Here is a 20,379-nt window from a genome sequence, read left to right as displayed (position 1 = left end):
AGACTACCAAGAAAACGCTGTCTCTCACCATTTGTTACATCCTTGGTATGTGATTTCTGAAGGCTTCCTGGTGCCCGACCTCAAGACAAAAATCAAGTGAATTATTCCCTTCTGGACTTATATCTTGCTATAGCTTTCTTTTAATCAAAGTCACAACACTCCATTTCTCCAGCATTGTTATAAAGAGCAAATGATATCATGTGCATCAGCATTGAAACCAGTGACCATAACAAAATAAACCTTCAGTATGTCAGTGAAATTAAAAGATGACAGTTTTGATGCAAAAACTTTTGAATTTCTTGAGGTTTTTTCATAATGCACTTTATTCACACATTTTTTGAAGTATTCTTGTGTTTTATTTATTCTTCTGATAATTTTAGAGCTTTCTTTCTAGCCACTACACTTTTATAGTTGTCTTTCTTATCAATTCCAGAAATGATAGCATCCTCAAGAACAAAACCTTTGCACAATTTATTCTCCTTCTTTTTATTCATCCAATGGTTTTTAGTATAAAGAAGCCAAGTGTTTTAAAAGTACGATTTCAAAAGTGCCCCATTTTTTCTAAGTTTAAACAAAATTTCATTACAAATTACTTGCAATGTTCTTAGAATTATTTGTTTAGCAAAGCTAAAGCCAAATTTTGGGCTGCCTTTAGGCTTTTGGAGTTCTGAGTATTCTTCCCATTATGTGCACATTGTAAGAAGGCTTCAGATACATGTGAAACTCCAAATCATGACACTTTTTCCAAATGACATATTGAGTAAACCACTGTAAAAAGATTAAAAATTAAACTTTTACATTGAAGAAATGTATACAGTGACAAAGAAAGCAAACCACAAATGCATGAGAGAAATACAAGATCAGTAAGAGATACTTATATTTAATAGTATAAAAATTGTAAAGAATCTAAGGAAAGTTAGCCAGTTTAAGTAGTGAAAAAACTAGAGATAATATATCCACCAGGAGCTATTGACTTGTAAATTTATGCTGTTTTTGTCATATGGAGTTTCTTGACATTGGTTGTGTAGCTTTGTACCTAGGGATACTTATCAGAAATGACAAGATGTAAACAATATTCTAAATAATCATTTCTGTCCACTTCCAGTCTCCATCCATTCCCCTGAATGAACCATAATGAAAAGGTCACCGACCTTTGCAAAATATTGAGACTTTCTGTGCCACGTTTTTCATCATGAGCTTTACTTCTATTGAAAAAGTTAGACCTGTTACTATTGCCAGTTGATTTTCAGAATGAAAAAAACCTCCCCAAATCATTAGTTTATGTAATTTCTTATTAGATAAGTAAATGTTCATGTGCTGTGTTCTTTCTGTGGAACTTGCAGCACTGTGCTTTAAATGGCAGGGTAGCAAATGTTGTTAGATAATCCTTCCCATTCTTCACTACACTGTAAAGTGTTGAACTTCTGTCAACCTGAATGTTTGTCATTGAACATACAAACGGAGAAGAGGGCAGAGAGACAAGGATTCCATTGAATTGTCTTATGTCTTAATCTAATCATAGCATAAAGTCCGCTACATAGAGAGCTTCATCAGCAATACTGAACATGAATGACACAGCAGTCTTCCATAAAAAAGCTTCACAACTACTCCAAATCCTTTGTTTCAACAACTGCAAAAAATATATCATTTGCAAGCTAATTTTTTGGGCACTATATTTTATATACATGAAATGTGCTCTTTATCTTCTGATGAACCCAGTAGGAAAAATAACAAAATCCTTGTTTTCTAGAAATTAAGTAATTAAAGATTTCACAATTCTGGAATGCATTTAGATACAGGAATTCACTTACACCGATTAATTTAGATACGTGAATGCATTTAGGTACATTTACAAAAATGGCCCAAAATAAAGTGATTCTTGAAGTTTTGATTCTTACTTGAACTCACTGTATCTGAATTATAGGTGTGTATAAAAGCGTCTGTAATATATGCTGCTATAAAAAGTTCTTCCCAGACCTTCTTCCTTGTTTTCAGACAGTAGATAAAATAATGTGATCACCCTCTTAGTTGGATCTTAGATGTGGCCTAACTTGTATAATACAGATATCTCATATCCATGAAGAGAGGAGGGTGATCTATGTATTTGTATTTTTTTTAAAAAAGAGTGAAACTTATCTTGCCCCTTCCTCTTTTTTAAAATAGGTTCTTCTTGCTTTGCTGGTGGTCGTGTCACTTGGATTAGGCCTGGGGCTTGGACTCAGGAAACCAGAAGGGCAAGGTATTCTGCAAAGTCTTTTCTGAAAATATTTCCTTATTCCTTTTGTTTGGTCTTCATCCATTACAGTTTGTCTCTTCTCCAGGCTGGCCTTTCATTCCCATTGAGCAGAAACCCACATGTGGTCAGTGCCATCCACTCTCATTTCTGGACTTTCCTGTTTCACCCTCACACACGAACATCTGCTTCCAAGGAGAGTCCTATTATTCTATGACTGATTATTTACCTGTTTTCATCTTCAGAGGAGACTGATAACTGGTTCCAAGACTTTCTGCTCAACCTCCTTCTTTAAGCATAAATGATGACAAAGGTTCCAACCACCTGCTCTTAGGGTCTTTGTTGCTTCACACCTGAAATCTCCTTTGCTCCTCCAGTACCTTTATCCCACATTAACGTTATCCTATCTCTGAAATCTTGTTGTTTCTTGTTAGGCATTGTCAAGTTCTTAAAAAGCCATGTATAATGAAGACCTCAAATTTTTGAAAAGCAAAATAAAGTAGGAAATGCATACCACCCATAAAATGAATGCCTTTCATTTTTTGTGTATTCTATTAATGTGAATGATAAATTCACTGTATACAAATTATTATGTAAGAATTGCTTCCTGCAGTCTCCTTGTATGTTGTTTTCATGTTTTTGCTGAGATGAAGTGTGTATTTGGTTTCTAGATCATTCCTTTTCTTTTTTCAATTTGATAACTTCTGATTGGGTCACAGTGAGGAAGATCTCTCTCTCTCTCGTTCAAGGGAGTCTTAGTGAGGTTGGCTGATCATTTTCAAGCTATATTTTCCCCAGGCAGACAGATCTTTGAGCAAGCAGCTAAGATACTCTAAGATACTGGTTGGGATACCCACATCCTACATTGGAGTGCCTAGCTTTGAATTCTGGCACTAGATCCTGATTCCAGCTTTATACTGATGTGGATTCTTACATGTAGTATGTGAAAGTTCAAGCAATTGGATTGGATTACCAGCTGTCAGCTTTCACTAACCCCAGTTATTGCAGAAATTTGCAGAGTCAACTAACAGATGTAATCTCTTGTGGTCTCTCAGAAAAATTCATGTGTGTGCGTGTGTGTGTGTGTGTATGAGAGAGAGAGAGATGGGAAAATAGAACTGAAAGCTGAAAATTGCTGTCTTCACTTGGTCATTGGTTTGCTGTGTTTTTAAAGAAGTAGTGCCTGGGGCTACCATGGTGGTATAGCTAGCTAGTCCTCCACCTGGGGCACTGGCATTCCATATGGGCACTGGTTCATATCCTAGCTACTCTGTTTATGATCCAGCTCCCACTTATGGCCTGGAAAAGCAGCAGACTGCTCCAGTGTGGGAGCCCCAGAAGAAACTATTGACTCCTGGCTTTGGATTGGCTCAACTCAGGCCAATACAGCCATTTGGGGAGTGAATCAGTGGATGAAAGTGATCTCTCTCTTCTCTCTCTCTTTCTCTCTCTCTCTCTCTCTCCCTCTGTGTGTGTGTATGTGTGTGTCTTCTTTCTGTAAATCTGCCTTTCAAATAAAAATAAATATAAATCTTAAAAATAAAAAGCAGGGACGCGCTTTTTGGTGGCAGCCTAATGTCTAAAGTCCTTGTCTTGCATGCACTGGGATCCCATATGGGTGCTGGTTCATGTCCTGCTTTCCCAGTTCCCATCCAGCTCCCTGCCTGTGGTCTGGGAAAGCAGTCGAGGACGGCCCAAAGCCTTGGGACCCTGCACCCGCGTGGGAGACCCGGGAGAGGTTCCTGGCTCCTGGCTTCAGATTGGCTCAGCTCCAGCCACTGCAGCTCACTTGGGGAGTGAATCAGCGAATAGAAACTTTTTCTTTGTTTTTCCTCCTCTCTGTATATCTGATTTTCCAATAAAAATAAATGAATCTTAAAAAAAAGAAAAAGCAGTAATGCCAGTCCTTCTAAGCTCTAATGAAGTCAGCAGTCCATTTTGGTGCTAATATTCTGATGCAAGTATACAATTGGCATTATTTATTGGTTATCTTATCCCCCAAATACATAAATTGATTACAAAATCATATAATGGTACTAATCTTAAACAAAATCTCTTGTTGTTCCAGTTCTTTTATTAACACCCTTCTTTACCTTAATACATCAATTGGCTGATTTCCAAGAATCATTTTCTTGCTATCTTCCCTTTGTCTCAGTCTGTCAGGGCTTTTAGGCAGAATTCCCTTCTATCTCCTATGTAAAACATTTGTGTTCACTGCCCGCCTTGCTTTTGCTGACACATTTACCATAATAATTCCTTCTTATTATCCCTCACCATTTAAAATATTCACCTTCTTTACATTTTTTTTTACCACATTTGTTTCTCTGCACCCAACCCTAGATCCTTCTCTTCTCCCGTTAGCCCACCTTCTTCAGGCAATGCATATTTTGCCTAGGGTGAGTTTAACAATGTATATTTGTTCCTGCCAATTTACTATTTTGTGTTCACTTATTTTTTTTATTCGTCAAAAGTTGACTATGTGCTTGGTATTATTCTAATTTTTGAGAATACAAAGAGAAAGAGAACAGAAAAATATTTCATATGTATGTTCTACCTGAAACACAGGTAGTACACATTCAAGTGATTTAAATAACACATATTAGTGAATACGCTTTGGAATAATTACAATCCAAAAGAGGAATTTCAGCTATGAAATCAGGGTGAGGTTTGTGCAGGGATGGTGGAAGAGAGGAATGGAGAAACTACTGAATTAAGATCCAAGAAAGTGAAGATAGGAGTCACTATTGTGGCATTGCATGTAAAGCTGCCTACCGTGCTAGCATCCCATATGGGCTCCGATTTGTGTGCAGGTCACTAGTTACAATGGCCAAGAAAAAGCAGTGGAAGACAAAAATTGCCCAAGTGCTTTGGGTTCCTGCTGCTCACCTAGGAGATTCAGAATAAGCTCCTGGCTTTAGCTTGGCCCAGCACTGGCCCTCTGGGGAGTGAACCAGCAGGTGAAAGACCTGTGTACCTGTCTCTTTCTGTAACTCTTCCAAATAAATAAATCAATCTTTTTAAAAAAAGTGCAGGAGAAATATAGGGATACTTCTACAAAAAAACATTTTAGGTATGGAGGAATGTACAGGGTCTAAAGCAGGAGTTCACTTGCCACGTCCTATTAAAGGAATGACAGAGATTATGAACTAGAACTTGGAGTATCAGAAGGAGGGAGTAATAAATTAGATTAGCTAGATAAAGGGAACCAGATAACATAAGAGTTGGTGCAGAGCTTGGTCTTTAGCTTTCATTTTGAGTATAATAGGAAGTGACTGAAGGATTTGAACAGAGGAATGACATCCTGTAGTATATTTTTCAATAGAATCACTAGGGTTCCTGTGTTAGGTATATACATGGTAGAATAGAAACTGAAGTAAAAAGAACAACTTGCAAGTCCCAAAAATTGAGTTAAAGTGATGCCTCGTAAAAAGTACTTGTAACTAGCACAAAGTATTTGGATTGTGGGTATATTTTGATGTGGTAGATGAGTTTTATTGACACATTGAATATGGAATGAGAAAGAGAGGTGTCAATGATGACCCAAAGAATTTTTGGCATGAATGTCTGGAAATATGAAACTTCCGTAACTGATACGACAAAGAATCTAGAAGAAGTTGGCATGGGGAAGAAATCAGGTACCGAGTTGTGGAATGCTGTAGATATCTGTAGATATTTTAACATTTCAATATCTATAGAAATCTAAGTGAAGAAGATAGATCAATGAAGCTTATCCTAGGGGAAGCTGTCTGGGCATGCCCTGTATGTATATTGGCATCATAAACAGAATTTAAAATCATATGCCTGGATTGCACCAACCTTAAATAACCAGCGAGGTGAAGAAAGAAATTCAGGAGACCCAGAAAGAGTGGTTAGGAATGTGGGTGGAAAGCCAGGGGTCTCTTGGAAACTAAATGCAGAAAAGTTTTAAAAGTTAATGTAAAAATGGAAAGGCCATAATGCAAATTGTGGTTTCTCCTTATCAATTTTTTCTTATTACATCATTGACCTGTTCTTAAGATAATTAAAATTGCTGTATATGCATCTTGTGCATGGTACTCTTTGGCACGTGTCCAATGTGCCATCTGACCTATGCCCTCTTACGTGCTGAGGATGTTATGTTTGCTTTATAATATGTTTGGGAATGGGATTCTGACCTAAGGATGTAAGTAGTTACAGGTTGAACTCCAGGAAGACTGCCACAGCGTTCTCATTTTCTCTGCATTGTTTCTTCTACAAACAAGCATTTTTTTCTTTTTTCATTTATTTTTCCAGAAAGACAGTGTTTATATTTTAGGGGTTTTTTTTTTGTTTGTTTGTTTTTGCTAGAGTCATTCATTTTCCTCGAAAATCAGAGTTATAAAAAGAGAGAGCAAGAGAGAGAGAGAGAGACAGAGACAGAGACAGAGAAAGAGATATCTTCCATCCCCTGGTTCACTACCCAAATAGTTACAATGACCAGAGCTCTGAACTGGGTCATGAACTTGGGTGCAGGGGCCCAGGGACTTGGACTACCATTTGCTACTCTCTCAGATCATAACCCAGGGCCATCATCACAGGAGGAGGATTAGTTTGCTTTGCTGCCATCACAGCAGTATACATTTCCAAAGGTTTTTTTGAAAATGCACTAGAATTATTATACATATTTGAAGTAAAATGTTCACTACTTTGAAGATAGGCTTTTTAAACTATTGGTAGATTTGAATATGTGGTAGAAAATCTGCTGTTTTTTCATCACATTTTCTTTTACTATAGCTATTATCACTACTGTGTTTCCTAACTCAGAATCAAATTAGATTATCATCATATTATTATATTTTTTCTGGTAATTTTGTCCACATCACAGCAATATTATGTTTTTATTTTTACATTTCTCAATTTTCCCTCCTACCATGCTTTATTTCGTTGTCTATCTTTTCCAGTGTTCAAAAATATATTTTTAAGATTTTTGTTGCACCGTCATATAACTTCCCCAAAGTTTTTTCCAATAAATGCTGTCAGCAAGAATGAATCTTATTGATTTGATTGCTAGTGAAAAATTATTGCATGTTTCAGATGGTTACTCATCTTTTGAAATAGTGCCTTGCAAATCATGTGAGTCTTGTGTTGTATGTCCCTTGGGGTCAACTGACAGTGGGATGAATTTGAGGAGTCTATCACTTGAGGATTACCACTCTCAGTGCGTTTATATCAGCCCTCACCTTCTTTAATCCCTTTTGTGTATTTTGAAAGTACATATGCCAAAGTGCAGTTCTTACCCGGTTGACTCCTGAGACATCTGTGTTTAATGAAGCCTTTATAATACTTTTTTGTCTATTTTGTGAAGCAAATATATAAAACAGCCTCCTCCTCTCCCCTAGTATTGTGTGGTGTTAACCGTTGCATTTTCTTCATGAAAAAATATTTATTTTGCTTGAAAGTTAGGGAAAGAGAGAAAGAAAGAGAAAGAGGTGGAAATCAGAGAAAGTATTCATCTGCTGGTTTATTCATGACTGCTATTGACAGAGCTGAAACAATCTGAAGCTGGGAGCCAGGAGTGTCTTACGGTTTTCCATGTGGGTGCAGGACTTGGGCCATCCTCCATTGCTTTCCAAGGCCACTAGCAGGGAGCTGGATAGGAAATAGAGCAGCCGGGATTTGGGATGCTGGTGCCACAGTTAGAGTATTGTGCTATGCCACCATGCAGCCCCTTCACTATTGCTTTTAATTTGTACTTAAAAAAACTTAGTATAAAGTTTTTTAACCATCTTTTACCTAGCATATAGCTAAATGTAGCAATACCAAAACAAACAATGGAATAAATCATTACATTTTAATAAATATAACAATGCTTAAATAAGTAAATAAACAATTATGGAATAAACAACTAAATCTAAACAATATAATGACTTTTAGGGGGTGAAAACAAGGTATGCACAGGTGAATTCTTTCAGGTATATTATCATATCCTCCTTTTCCTCAGGAAATCCTTTAGGGTTCAAAGCAGGAAGCAAAAATCACAAGGGAACTTACAAATTGATTTTCATGGTAATACAGAGTAAGAAGTTGTATTCACCTGGACACACATTCCTTGTACAACAAGAACTACAGTGTTTCTGTTGCTGCTTATCAATGGCGTGATAATGACTCCAAAATCAGAAACTTTACTTTGTCTTCCTCTTCCCTGAACTCCAGACCCAAATATCCACATACATTCCCATGGATAGCTAAGAAAACTGAATTTATTATCTTTGCAGGTTCTTGCCCTACTTGCATCTTAGAAGGCATTTGCGATCATCCCTCTTCTTCACTTCATATGTAAAACATTCCTATTAATTGTGGCTTAATTTCTCTGAGCTTTATTTGCATTTTCCACGGATACATTTTGACAACTAACTTTCTCCAGGCCCTTATCATGTTTGTTTTGGGTTAAAATCTCATGATTCGCTGAGGAGGTTCCATTTCTGCTATTCCCCTTCACCAGTTTTCTATAAAAAGTTTCTAAAATGCAATCCTAATAACTTATTGTCTTTATGATTTATGGATTTCCTTCAGACTTCTTAGTATGACATAGCACCTCTTCCCTCAACACTTCATCTTTGTTTTTGAAATTTACTTCTTCACCATTGTGACCTATCTGCTGTTCCCCAGATTTTCTTTTCTTAGCATCGCTGGTTTTGAAAGTCCTGATCCATCTCCCCAGACTCAGCGAGCATGCACACGCCCGTCCCAGTTTTCGTTTTGCTCCGTCTGTGCTCCATGTGCTTTCATCATGTAGGAGTAACTCACTATCACAATACTCTGGCAGATCACATAGCACCGTACAAATCATCTATTTGTCCTGGTCTGTGTAACTTACTTCTGCATGCTTCCACCATTTCAAATGAGCTGTTGGATAGCTTTTAAATGCAGGCGTCCCTGTTTCCCTCGCTCTACAGGCAGCTGCAGGAAAAAGTGCTTTGATTCATCATACAGAGGACTGGAGGGCTGCCGATGTGATACGGGTTGTGAGGCTCGTGGTGATTGCTGCTGGGATTTTACAGACACCTGTGTGACAGCAAGTAAGATTGCCAAAATGTGTTTGTTTTTTAGCTTGTTGATTTGCTATCGTTAATGTGTGTTCAAATTTTACCTATACACTCAATGTATTAAGGTTATCACACCTATTTACTACAAACTGGGTAGATTAATCAACAGAAATTCCCTGTCTCACAGTTACACAGACTGTAAGTCTACATTATAGATGTTGGTAAGATTGGGTGCTTCTGGAGGCTATACAGGGAAATCCAGTCAATGCCTCTCCCACTGCAAACTCTGCCTCCATTGTCACATAACCTGTGTCTCTCTGTATCCAAGTTTTTTTTTTCCTTTTTATAAGGATATTAGGCATATTTGATTAGGACTGATACAGGAGACCTCATTTTACCTAATTTTTTACAAGAAATATTAGCTTATTTCTATATAAGGTCATAGTCACAAATATGAGTTAGGACTTTAGCATCTTCTGAGTGGGGGATATTTATATAATTTCATTTATAGTGCTAATATAATTTCCTTTGTAGTATATATTTTATATATGAATATGTATACCATTATATTACATATAATTAATGTTGAGGACTAATAGTCTGTGATGATGATGATAGAGTATAATTACAAAGCTTCAAGGGAGTTTTTACTATAGCTTATATTTAAACATCTGTAGCCTCATTTGAGTGGTCCTCAAACTTCACAGTACATAAGACTCATTGGGAAGATATGATTCTTGGCTGTGCAGATTCTGGCACACCACAGAACACAATTTGTGAAATACTGTTATCTAAGTGGAAAAGATTATGGAAAGCAGAGGGTCTGTGATTAAACAAAAGCAAAGGTTAGAATAATAGAGCTCCATCCACTATGTGCTCTGAAAAGGGTAAGAAGGGGAGGGAAAATTCACTAACAATACAGTTTTGTATTCCCAGCATATGATCTCATCAGGTATTTTATTTTCTCAACAAAATGCTGAAGAACTGTACACAAAATAGTAGCAAACAATGGTCACAACGTGTTTATCTATACATAGGGCTAACGTTGGTTTTATTCACTATTTCCGACTAGTTGGCAATGGGAAATAGCCTTTCTTAAGTGTCTTTGCTACATTCAGCAATGAGACTTATATAAACTACTCTTCTACTAAGTGCAGAGTTTGAAAGAATAGCAACGGTGTGTTTGGTAGCTGACCTAACACTTCTGTCATTCCCAGCTGAGAGGTACTCCCACTTGCCTGCATTCTCGAGGATGTGACTGTTTTCCTGATCCTGCTCTTCTTTGCTGTCTATTCATGCACAAGGCTGGGCCAAACCATCCTTGCATGATAGTGACCAGTCAAGACTCAGGATTCTTCGTTGAGCAGAGCCCGTACTCACGGGCAGCAATGGGGCTGGTATGTGGAGTTTCTTCAGACTAGCATACCTGTGAGACAGACTGGAGTCACAGACTTATAAAACTGAATTTCTCTCTGCTATTCATGCCAGTGATGAAAGTAGTGTATTGTCCCTCTTTTTTTTTCATTATGTGTTTTGGCTTATAATAAACATACAGGAAATGTATGACATTTGTATCTTTCGTATTAAATACTCAAGAGAAATGAAATGCTAAGCATCGAGTTGCTTAATTTTACAGCTCAACTATGGACATGCAATACATTTCGCTGTGGAGAGACCAGACTATCGTCCAGCCTTTGCTCATGTGCAGATGACTGCTTGCAGAGGAAAGACTGCTGTACTGATTACGGAAGCGTCTGCCAAGGTAAGACAGGATGCTCGCACACCTGCGTCTGGGAGTTCAATGAGCTCCTTTTGGCTGCAAAACTTACAGCAAGACAGAGAATTGCCAGTTACTCCACACAAAGGAAAAGCTCAGATGTGTTTACTGGAGGAAGAAATGCACATGGAAGAAGGAAATCCATTGACCATGTATCACAGAGAGGAAACAAGAGCTGAACTTCCATATTTGTCTGGAAGACAAGGTCTTGTTCTGTTCAATGACCACACCAAACATGTGAGAGCTTCAAAACATTCATGGAAAATGGATATTATGAGAAAAATTTGTGCATTCGTTTCTAAAAAATTGCACCAAATGGACTTATGTTTTACTTTCATTTTTTTTCTCTGAATTTTTGGATCCCCCATTCCACTGCCCTGTATTTATGGTTTCAGTCCCTGAATGGTAGACCCTTAAATGAAAACATCTGGAAAATTGGGAAGAGGTTATTTAAGGGATTGTGTCCTGAGTGGTTAGATGTACACTCAGGGAATTAGTGCAGAGTCAAGATGAGATTGAATGTTATTCAGTTTTTTATTCTACCTGCCCACCACCTTATAAGTGATATGAAAATTTTTTTTTAGTATCATCAATTCCTCAGCACACCTGATGAAATTTAGGAATAATATATATACATGCCAATGAGATTTCTTCAAACTCTCCACTCCTTTTCTTATGACAACACATCCAACTAAGCTATCTAACTTAAACTTCCTTATTTTCAAATAAAAGAGGTGACTTTTAAATCTGATTACTGAGATGGAAAGAAAATACAATAGTAAGCAGAATCATTATTAATCTATGAGTGGAAAATAACTTCTATGCTAAGAGATGAGTTGGTTTCATAAAAATATAAAATCAGACAAAAAGTATCACTACAAAAGAAAATAAAAGCCTGACATGATAACTCCTTCCTAAAAAAAATAGTGATTATCTAATATTTAGTAGTAAATAGTGCATTAAGAAGATAATTTCACTGTAAAGAAATATTGAGTGGTTGGAAGGATGAATGTATCAAGTTTTAGATTTTTTTCCCTTAACAAAATATGCTCATAATTACCCCCAAATTTTAGATCATGCTGATGCAAATTCTAGAGTTTGTATAATTCATCCATAAAATTTTCAATATGTACCTGGAATAGTTAAGGATTTAATAAAATTATAATACTGTTTATACATCCAAAACTAATGACCAATTTTTTTATCTCATAATATTTTAAAAAGGATTGTAACAGAACCTAAGTAGGTTTTAAATGTCACAACTGATTAGAATATTTCAAGTCTATATTTTTAAAAATATATTCTCCCTTTTTTCAGCATGTACTCTTTTTGCTAGAGAAATTAGGTCATTTGTCTTGTAGCATTTTGTAGCTATGGTTTCCTAATTGCATCTCCGTGATTTGAGTAGTTTGCCATCTTTAAGGTTCAGTGCAATTTACTTCTTTGTTTTTCTGTAAGTGCACTTGGTAGGTGGTGTTACTACTTTTATCAAGAGGTATGTTGCACCTATTCCTGTGTTTTGGGGAGGATGCTAGTCATGGTTCCATGTTGGGAAACATTAGGGAAATATTCTGTTATTTTGAGTTTTCAAATTAGCTGCAATGTTCTCTTTTTACATTTATTTATTAATGCACAGAGAATTAATTTCATGAATCTCATAGATATGATTCCCAGAATACAATGATACTTCCTTCCACGCATCTCTCCTTCTCCAGCTCTTCCTTTTTTTTCTTTTAATATTTTTGTGATAATATGCTGACAATGTACTTTCTAGGCACAGCTCGATGTTCCTTTGAACAAAAAGTTCTAAAAATAAAAGGTAGATAGACCACTGTTTTGCAGGGGTATTAGAGACAACAAGCATTAGAGACAACAATCAAATCATAAGATGTCAGTTTAACTATGTATTAAGGTTCTTCTGTACTCTATTAGAGAAAACATGATTTTGAGTCTGGATTATTTCACTAACAATATTCTCCTGTTGCATCCATTTTGCTGCAGAAAGCAGGATTGCATTCTTTCTAGACTGAGTTGTATTCCACAATGTGTATATACCAGGTTTTCTTCATCTCATTCTTAGCGTAAATCTGGGAGCTGAAAAAGAAACATGCGTGAAGCAATATATTATTTTTGGTCAAGGTTTTGAACATTTATTAAATCACCCCCACTTGCTATCAACTATTGGCATCATAACTATTTATTTTCCTTCTCTCTTCTTTAGATTATTTATGTCTATTTATTAAAATTCACTTATTTTAGGGATTCAGAAAATGCTGTTCTGGCGGGGGTAGGGAGGGAGCATTACTGAGAAGCAGAAGAAACATTCCTTTCAGCGACAGGAATCTATTGTTTTTCTTGGTAAAGAATGTCTTTCTGATGTTTCCTTGTAGATTATGATCTGTGCAAGTCATTAGAGGCACTGCCCTTGCCAACTTGTCAAACGGCACTTATTGTATGCTGAATTAAATGGTTCAGGCAGACCATGTCTCTTGAACACTATTTTCGTGTGTCTTAAAAGTTTTGGTTTTATGTTTTTCAGGAGAAACCCGATGGGCAGAAGAAGACTGTGTCTCGGCCGACCAGTCTCAGTGTCCAGCAGGGTGAGAATGAATGACATGGGTATTTTTATCTTCCTCTTAAAGACTGGCACATGGAAATGTAGTTGAGAGTCCTGGTGGCATTTCCTCATTCTGCTTATGTTTCAAAACAGAAGAGTAACACATTAGGATACTGCTTGTGGCTTCAAAGTTACACCAGATTGTTTGCTTTACAGTGTGTACAGGGAATTTTTATGGTAATGTACTATATTCATATTTTGCAACAATGACTTAAAAACTCAGTGGAGCATTAATAACCAGCATTTCTATGATCAGGACTCTCAATTGAAATTACTTCTGCCAGAACTCTTTTCTACTAGCAATCTGGTGCCTCAGATTTCTCTGTTTTGAGCATAGGGAATAAGGCTTGTATATGGACATTGTTAACAATGAGAGGAAGCCTTTAAGGAATAGATGGGAAGAGCTTTGGCAGGTGCACCCAGGTAATGAACATAAGTGGCCTTGCTGACCCAGCCATGTACCAGCTCCACACATTTATGGCTATACTTTACGTTCTTTGCCCCTGCGTGGGGACACGTCCTCACCATCATCTCAGAGCCATTGCCCTTGACACTTCTCTGCTAAGCAGCACGTATGACAGTGAGATAGAAGATAGTGCAACGAGTTCTTGGCAATAGGAAGAATCTGAGGAAACATTTTAAAGTTATTTCACTTGATTTTTAACCAAAGACAAATCTGTAGATTTTCTCCTCTTCCATGCTGGAAAACAAGACAAAATCATACTTTTTGAAATTGTTTCTAGAATTGTAAGGAAAACTGTTGATAGTATCCAAAATTCTTTATTTCAAAACATGAAAATAGATTTTAAAAACATGGATACAAGACCAGAAGTGCATACCGTCCAAATTTGGAGAAAAACTGAGTGCAGTGTGTGTGAGTGTGTGTGTGTGTGTGTGTGTGTGTGTGTGTGAGAGAGAGAGAGAGAGAGAGAGAGAGAGAGAGAAAGTCCATTGTTCTCAGTGCCTGTTTGATTCAGGAAAAGTAGCCTTCCTCGGTCTGTGAAAGGAGAAAGTGTACAAAGCAACATGGACTGTTTGTATTTTGTTTTAAATTACAGACTAATGTTAATTGTTTGCAATGTGTATCTTTTATTCTTCAAAACTGAAGCCTTTTTTTTCTTTTGGATTTAAAGAAACATTGCTAGCTGAAGCCAGTCTGACATGTTAGGAGAGATATCTAACTCATGGGAAAATGAACAGCCTGATTGAAAACCACATCCTGAGCCTTTTCAAAAAAATAATGAAACATATTTTCATCAAGTTCATTTGAAATGTGAGGGCACAGACATGTTAGCCATATTCAGGGAAGCAATAGGCTAGGAGAGAAGGGATGGAATAGATGTGTCTTTGCCTTCCATCCTGTATGCATGAGAAGAGAGAGCCCCTCCACGTTGTCAGACTTCATAGGAGGCTGGAAAGAGAAATGGTTACATGACACACTCTGGATTCCCTGCTGAGGTGAAATACTTCTTGGTTAAGTGGCCATTTGATTGATGGATAGGTGGATGAGATTCACATAGAGTAGGGAGCTGCGCGTGCGCATGCGCACGCACACACACACAAATGTTTCACCAGCTGCTTCACTATCTATATGTCGCAATGGCTGGAGCTGGGCCAGTCCAAAGCTAGGAGCCAAGAGTTTCCCTGGGGCCCAGAGACCCAGGAAGTTGGGCAATCTTTTGCTGAAGCAGGATCACAGGTAGACCAGTCTGGACTCAAACTGGGGTCAATATGGATTGACAGTACTGTAGGTGGAGTAACCTACTACAACATATGCTGGCCCCAAGTGGAGTGCTCTTTACGAAGGGAGGATGATATTTTGCTGTTCCCCAAGTACCAGATAGTGATACATTGGCCCTGTACAGATTGACAAACTGTCTATCTTAAACATTAAGACTTTTAATGTCCCTACCAGTAAAAGACTACAGTTAGAGATGACACACTCCATTAACCACTGCACAGGATCCTCATTGTTTTCTTTGTATGAATTGTAAGACCTGTCAGTTGTCTCTAACTACTTTAGGTGGGGTGTCCACAAAATTGGGTACTTGCTGTACAAGTTGGCTTAAAGAGTTGGTTAAATCCACTAAAGCAATAGTTGGGTTTTAAATATCAGCCTTATATGACTTGTCAATATCTTCTAATGTTACATAAGAAGAGCTCACTAAGGTGTTTTCCTAGCAATAGCAACTTCCAGAGATTATCAGAAAATAAGGTAGGGACTGGTGCTGAAGTTGAACATGTTAAGGCTTCATCTTCAAGCACTGTTATCCTATATGGGTGCTGGTTCCTGACCCAGGTGTTCCACATCTGATGCAGCTCCCTGCATATGGCCTGGGGAAGCAGCAGAGGATGGCTTAAAGCCATCCTCATGTGTGAGAGCTGGGTGAGGCTCCTGCATCGTAGCTTCACATTGGCTCAGCTCCAGCCATTGTGGTCATTTGGGGACTGAACCACTGGATGGAAGATCTTTTCCTCTCTGTATCTCTTTCTCTCTGTAAATCTACCTTTAAATAAGCATAAATATTAAAATATGAGACAAATTGGGAAAAAAATCTGTCTTAAACTGTAGCAGCCCTAAAATGTTGAAATCAAAGGCTTTACTTCTCCTTCTGCTCTTTGAAGAGGTGCTTGAGATATTCGATAGGTTCCGTGGAATAGGCAGACTTATCTTTTGTGTGCACCTGGATATGTTCCTCACCTTTGCACAGAAGTCAGCAAGGGAGGTGACCTAATCACGCAGGATGCCAGGGCTACACCCACAGGTTGTAGTCCTTGCGATAGTTGAACCTGATGTGTTTTAGTCCCAAAGGACATGAAAGCACGGTCTGCTTGCCAGCACCCAAAGCCCCATGACTGCTCTCCCCACTCTCTCAAGGAGGGCACACGGCTGGAACCGATTCTGCCAGAGTGGCCTACTGCCAACCCACTGCATGGCCCATGATTGCTAGCCCCAAGGAGTTTGGGCTGCCCCAGGCAGTGTCAGTAGGGCCCCTTTAGGTCTTCCTCCAGCCCACCACATGAGTGTGTCCTCATTCAAGTTTCATTATAAGCAGTAAAAATAATATTGGTTTCACGTTCACTTTATTGACAAGAAGAACTAAAAATGAAAAGAAGATACAATTTCCTTTCCATAAATAGTGAATCTACTATGATTTGTATAATCTATCGCCTCTTTTGATTATGGAACAATAAATTTATAAAGATTGTCAGAATAGATTCTGACAAAACATTTGAATCTACTTTAGTCCAGGAAGTAGGATCTTTACAAATTCATCCTAAGAAAACAATGAAGGATGTTGTAGGTGTTATGGAGTGCAGTCAGTGATTGCTCCTTCACCTCTCGTGTACTCTTCCCCCCACGTCCTAATTCAGCCGGGATGTTGCATGCAGATGAGTCCAATTAGTCTTCTTAGCTACAAGCCCAGTTCCTGTTCCTGCCCATCCCAATGAGCACCAATTAACTCCTTAACTCACAACACTCAGGTATTCGCTCCTGCCCACCTGTGACTCACCTCTCAACTCAGAGGAGACGGAATTGCATTGTTGTGTAACCACTCCCCTTGCAAGCCCCTTTAAAAGGCCTGTGAAGCAGGGACTCACTCCCTCTCTTTCTGGTCAGGTGTTTCCTTTACTCTGGCACCTCGACTCTTGGCTGACCCAGGACAGGTAATCCCCTGAGCATGGTCCCTGTGTACTGCTTTGATTGGACAAGGGAGATAGTAATGTTATTTCTGGCCTGTGTACTATCTGGAGTTCCAGGAGAGGTGAGGCCTAGCAGTAGTGGAATGTGGGCAGAGAAGCCAAGGAAAGGTGGATGTTTGCAGCCTTGTAAGTGTGTCCAGGTTATTTGTTGTATATCTCTTAGGATAATTTATCTTGTTGAGGAAGCTGGGACATAGGTCTTCAGCTTGACGGATGGACTTAAGGGTAATGACCATTTGTTCCCCTTTGGATTGTGTTTGGTTGGATTATGATTGGTTGGATTGCCATATGGACTTGTGATCTGCTATTTTTAGTATGTTATTATCACTAAGCTTGGTTAATAAAGACTCGTTTATAAAACCTTAGACATGTCTGGTGTGATCTCACTCGCACCCCGTAACAGTAGGCATATGAATATTCATGGAAGCAGAGAATAAAATCTGCTCTGAGTAGCAAACTTGGAGATGCAGGAAGGACATTAAGAAAAGGATATATTGGCCTGGCACGGTAACCTAATGGTGAAAGTCCTTGCCTTGCATCCACTGGGATCACGTATGGCTGCTGGTTCTTATGCTGCCTGCTCTACTTCCCATCTGGCTCCCTGCTTGTGGCCTGGGAAGGCAGTGGAGGGTGGCCGAAAGGCTTGGGACCCTGCACCAGCGTGGGAGACCCAAAGAAGCTCCTGGTTCCTGGCTTCAGATCAGCTTAGCTGCTGTTGCTGTTGCTGTCATTTGAGGAGTGAAGCAGCAGGCAGAAGATCTTTCTGTATCTCCTTCTCTCTGTAAATCTGCCTTTCCAGCGCCCAACCAGCACACGTGAGAACCAGAAGGGGCAGAGCCGGCATGGGAATTTAGGGGCTGGTCCCCCCACCGGACTCCTACTCCCACAGGAGAGCGTGGGCTGGTCTGGGGACAGACCACACTAAGCAGGGCTACAACACCTGTGCGCCGCATGGGTACAAGACCAGGGAAAAGCCAGGCTGAGCAAATTATCCCCTGCTGGGGCAAGCCTAAATTAGAATGGATGAGGGGTGTAAGGACTTAGTTGCAACACCAGCTGGCAGAAGCTGGCTCTGGGGACTAATTCTGTTAAGTCAAATCTCGGAACCACCCGATAAGTGCATAAACCGGGATGGTGAGTGACCCAGGAGGGAAACCATGGGTTCCCCCCTTCTGGGTCACTGCTCCCGCGGAAGGACATACTTGGAAGGGGGCTGGGGTGGCTAGACAGAGAGGAACACAACAACATCTGTGGCGGCAGAATGGCTGAGCTGGTTAGTTAGAACTAAGTTTTAAAACCCAGGGACAAATACAAGAGCTAAATGGGATGTGGGACAGACTGGACTAGTCTGCTATACACACAGGCAAACCAGGATGGGGGGCAGGCCTAGTGGGGGTTATTGTGGGTTGCCCCGACTAGGCTCCAGCCCCCACTGGTTGATACAAGTGCCGAGTACATGCTAGGCAAAACCAACCTAGTTTGCAACACCCACTGGTTCCAGAGCAACTCCAGTCCGAAAACAAAATCAGCCCAGGAATTGCACCTACAAACTGATTGTAGCGATGACCAGCTGGACTCAGAACGCTAGCCAAGATTAAGACGGAGGACGGAACGGGTCAATCAACCATCCTGGATATATGCTGGCAGCGAAAACTGGGCGAATGAAGACTCTATGATGGACAGTGTCAACCAGTGAACTCTACAACGACCTCATCGAGCTGGGAGAGGCGAGGCTAGCAGTGATTCATAACTAGAGAAATATTAAAACCACTAGGGATTGATCGCAGCTAAATAGTCCCCCCAAGAAGCTGTTCAATCCATCTGGACAATGAGCAGCTGGACTATATGCTTGGCATCTGTTTGCAGGGGAAGAATCTTGATTGAATTTGAACTGTAACGATGCAACGGGGAGGGGGGGTCCACCGTGGTGGAGGGGCATGGGGAGGGGTGGGGGGAACCCCAGAGCCTATGAAACTGTCACATAATGCAAAAAAAAAAAAAAGCAAGCAAGAAATATATAAAGAAAGGAAGATGGAAAGAAAGAAAGGACAAAAGAAAGGAAAGTTGAAGGAAGAACTGGGTGCAAGTGTTGTGGTACTTCTAGTTAAAGCCTCAATATGCAATACTAGTATTCTTTATTGGAGCACCAGTTCAAATCTGGGGTGCTCTGTATCCAATATAGCTGGTTGTTACTTGGCGAGCAGGCATCAGCGGAAGATAACCCAAGTGCTTTAGCATGTAACACTCTCATGGGAGACCTAGATGGAGTTTTGGGCTTCTGGTTTTGGTCTGGCTCAGACCTGACCGCTGTGGCCAGGAGTGAATCAATGTATGGAAGATTTCTTTCTCTCACTCTGTCTCATCCTCAGTCTTGTACTCTCTCTATCATACTGCCTTTTACATATGTAATTAAATCTTTGAATTAAGAAAGGGTATACTGGATCTTTGCACTTCACTCGGATTGCATAAATGGTTGATCTTGTCTTTAAGCTGAAAAGTTACTTGTGGCATGTTTATTAATATAGAATTTAAATTAGAAGTATGCAAATGACTCCATGACAACATAAATATTCTTAATGTAACTATTAGGCCGCTTTAATTTCTTGATGAATTTTCTGCATAGTGCAGCTTTCCGTTTTCATTTTTAAATTGAGATGCAGTTTGTACACACAATGAAATGCTCCTGTACTAAGTCCATGGAATCATGAGGCTTGGAGATTTATAAACCAATTGAAGATGTAGATGTGTAACATTTCCAAGATACAGAACATTTCCACATTACAGAAGGGTGCCACATGTGTCTTCACAGATCTTACTTCCCAAAGGCAATCACTGTTTCAATTTCTATCATCATAGATTAATGTTTTAGAATTTTATATGAATGGAACTTCAGCATATGGTCTCTTGCATCAGATTTATGATTAGTAAAATACTTCTGAGATTCATAAATGTAATCAAATACATTACATTTCTTACCAGAATCTTTCTCAATTTAAAGCATTGTTCTCATTCTGTTTTCATAGTAGTGCTATATGATATTTAA

General features: G+C 39.1%; 1 protein-coding gene across 2 annotated transcripts in view; it reads left to right on the top strand.

Moving 5' to 3' along the window:
• Positions 1-20,379, top strand: part of ENPP3 (ectonucleotide pyrophosphatase/phosphodiesterase 3) — a 90,952-nt gene that overhangs the window by 13,458 nt on the left and 57,115 nt on the right. The window contains exons 2-5 of one of the 2 annotated variants that reach the window (XM_058671142.1): positions 2,164-2,239; positions 9,148-9,270; positions 10,874-10,999; positions 13,554-13,614. In XM_058671142.1, the coding sequence (XP_058527125.1) occupies positions 2,164-2,239; positions 9,148-9,270; positions 10,874-10,999; positions 13,554-13,614 (386 nt within the window). The remainder of the gene's footprint in view (positions 1-2,163; positions 2,240-9,147; positions 9,271-10,873; positions 11,000-13,553; positions 13,615-20,379) is intronic. The other variant, XM_058671136.1, reaches the window with a different exon arrangement.

The sequence above is a fragment of the Ochotona princeps genome, chromosome 1 (assembly GCF_030435755.1).
Source record: "Ochotona princeps isolate mOchPri1 chromosome 1, mOchPri1.hap1, whole genome shotgun sequence".
Lineage (NCBI taxonomy): Eukaryota > Metazoa > Chordata > Mammalia > Lagomorpha > Ochotonidae > Ochotona > Ochotona princeps.
Note: the sequence above shows the minus strand (reverse complement) of the source record. Positions and strands in the feature narration are given on the sequence as shown.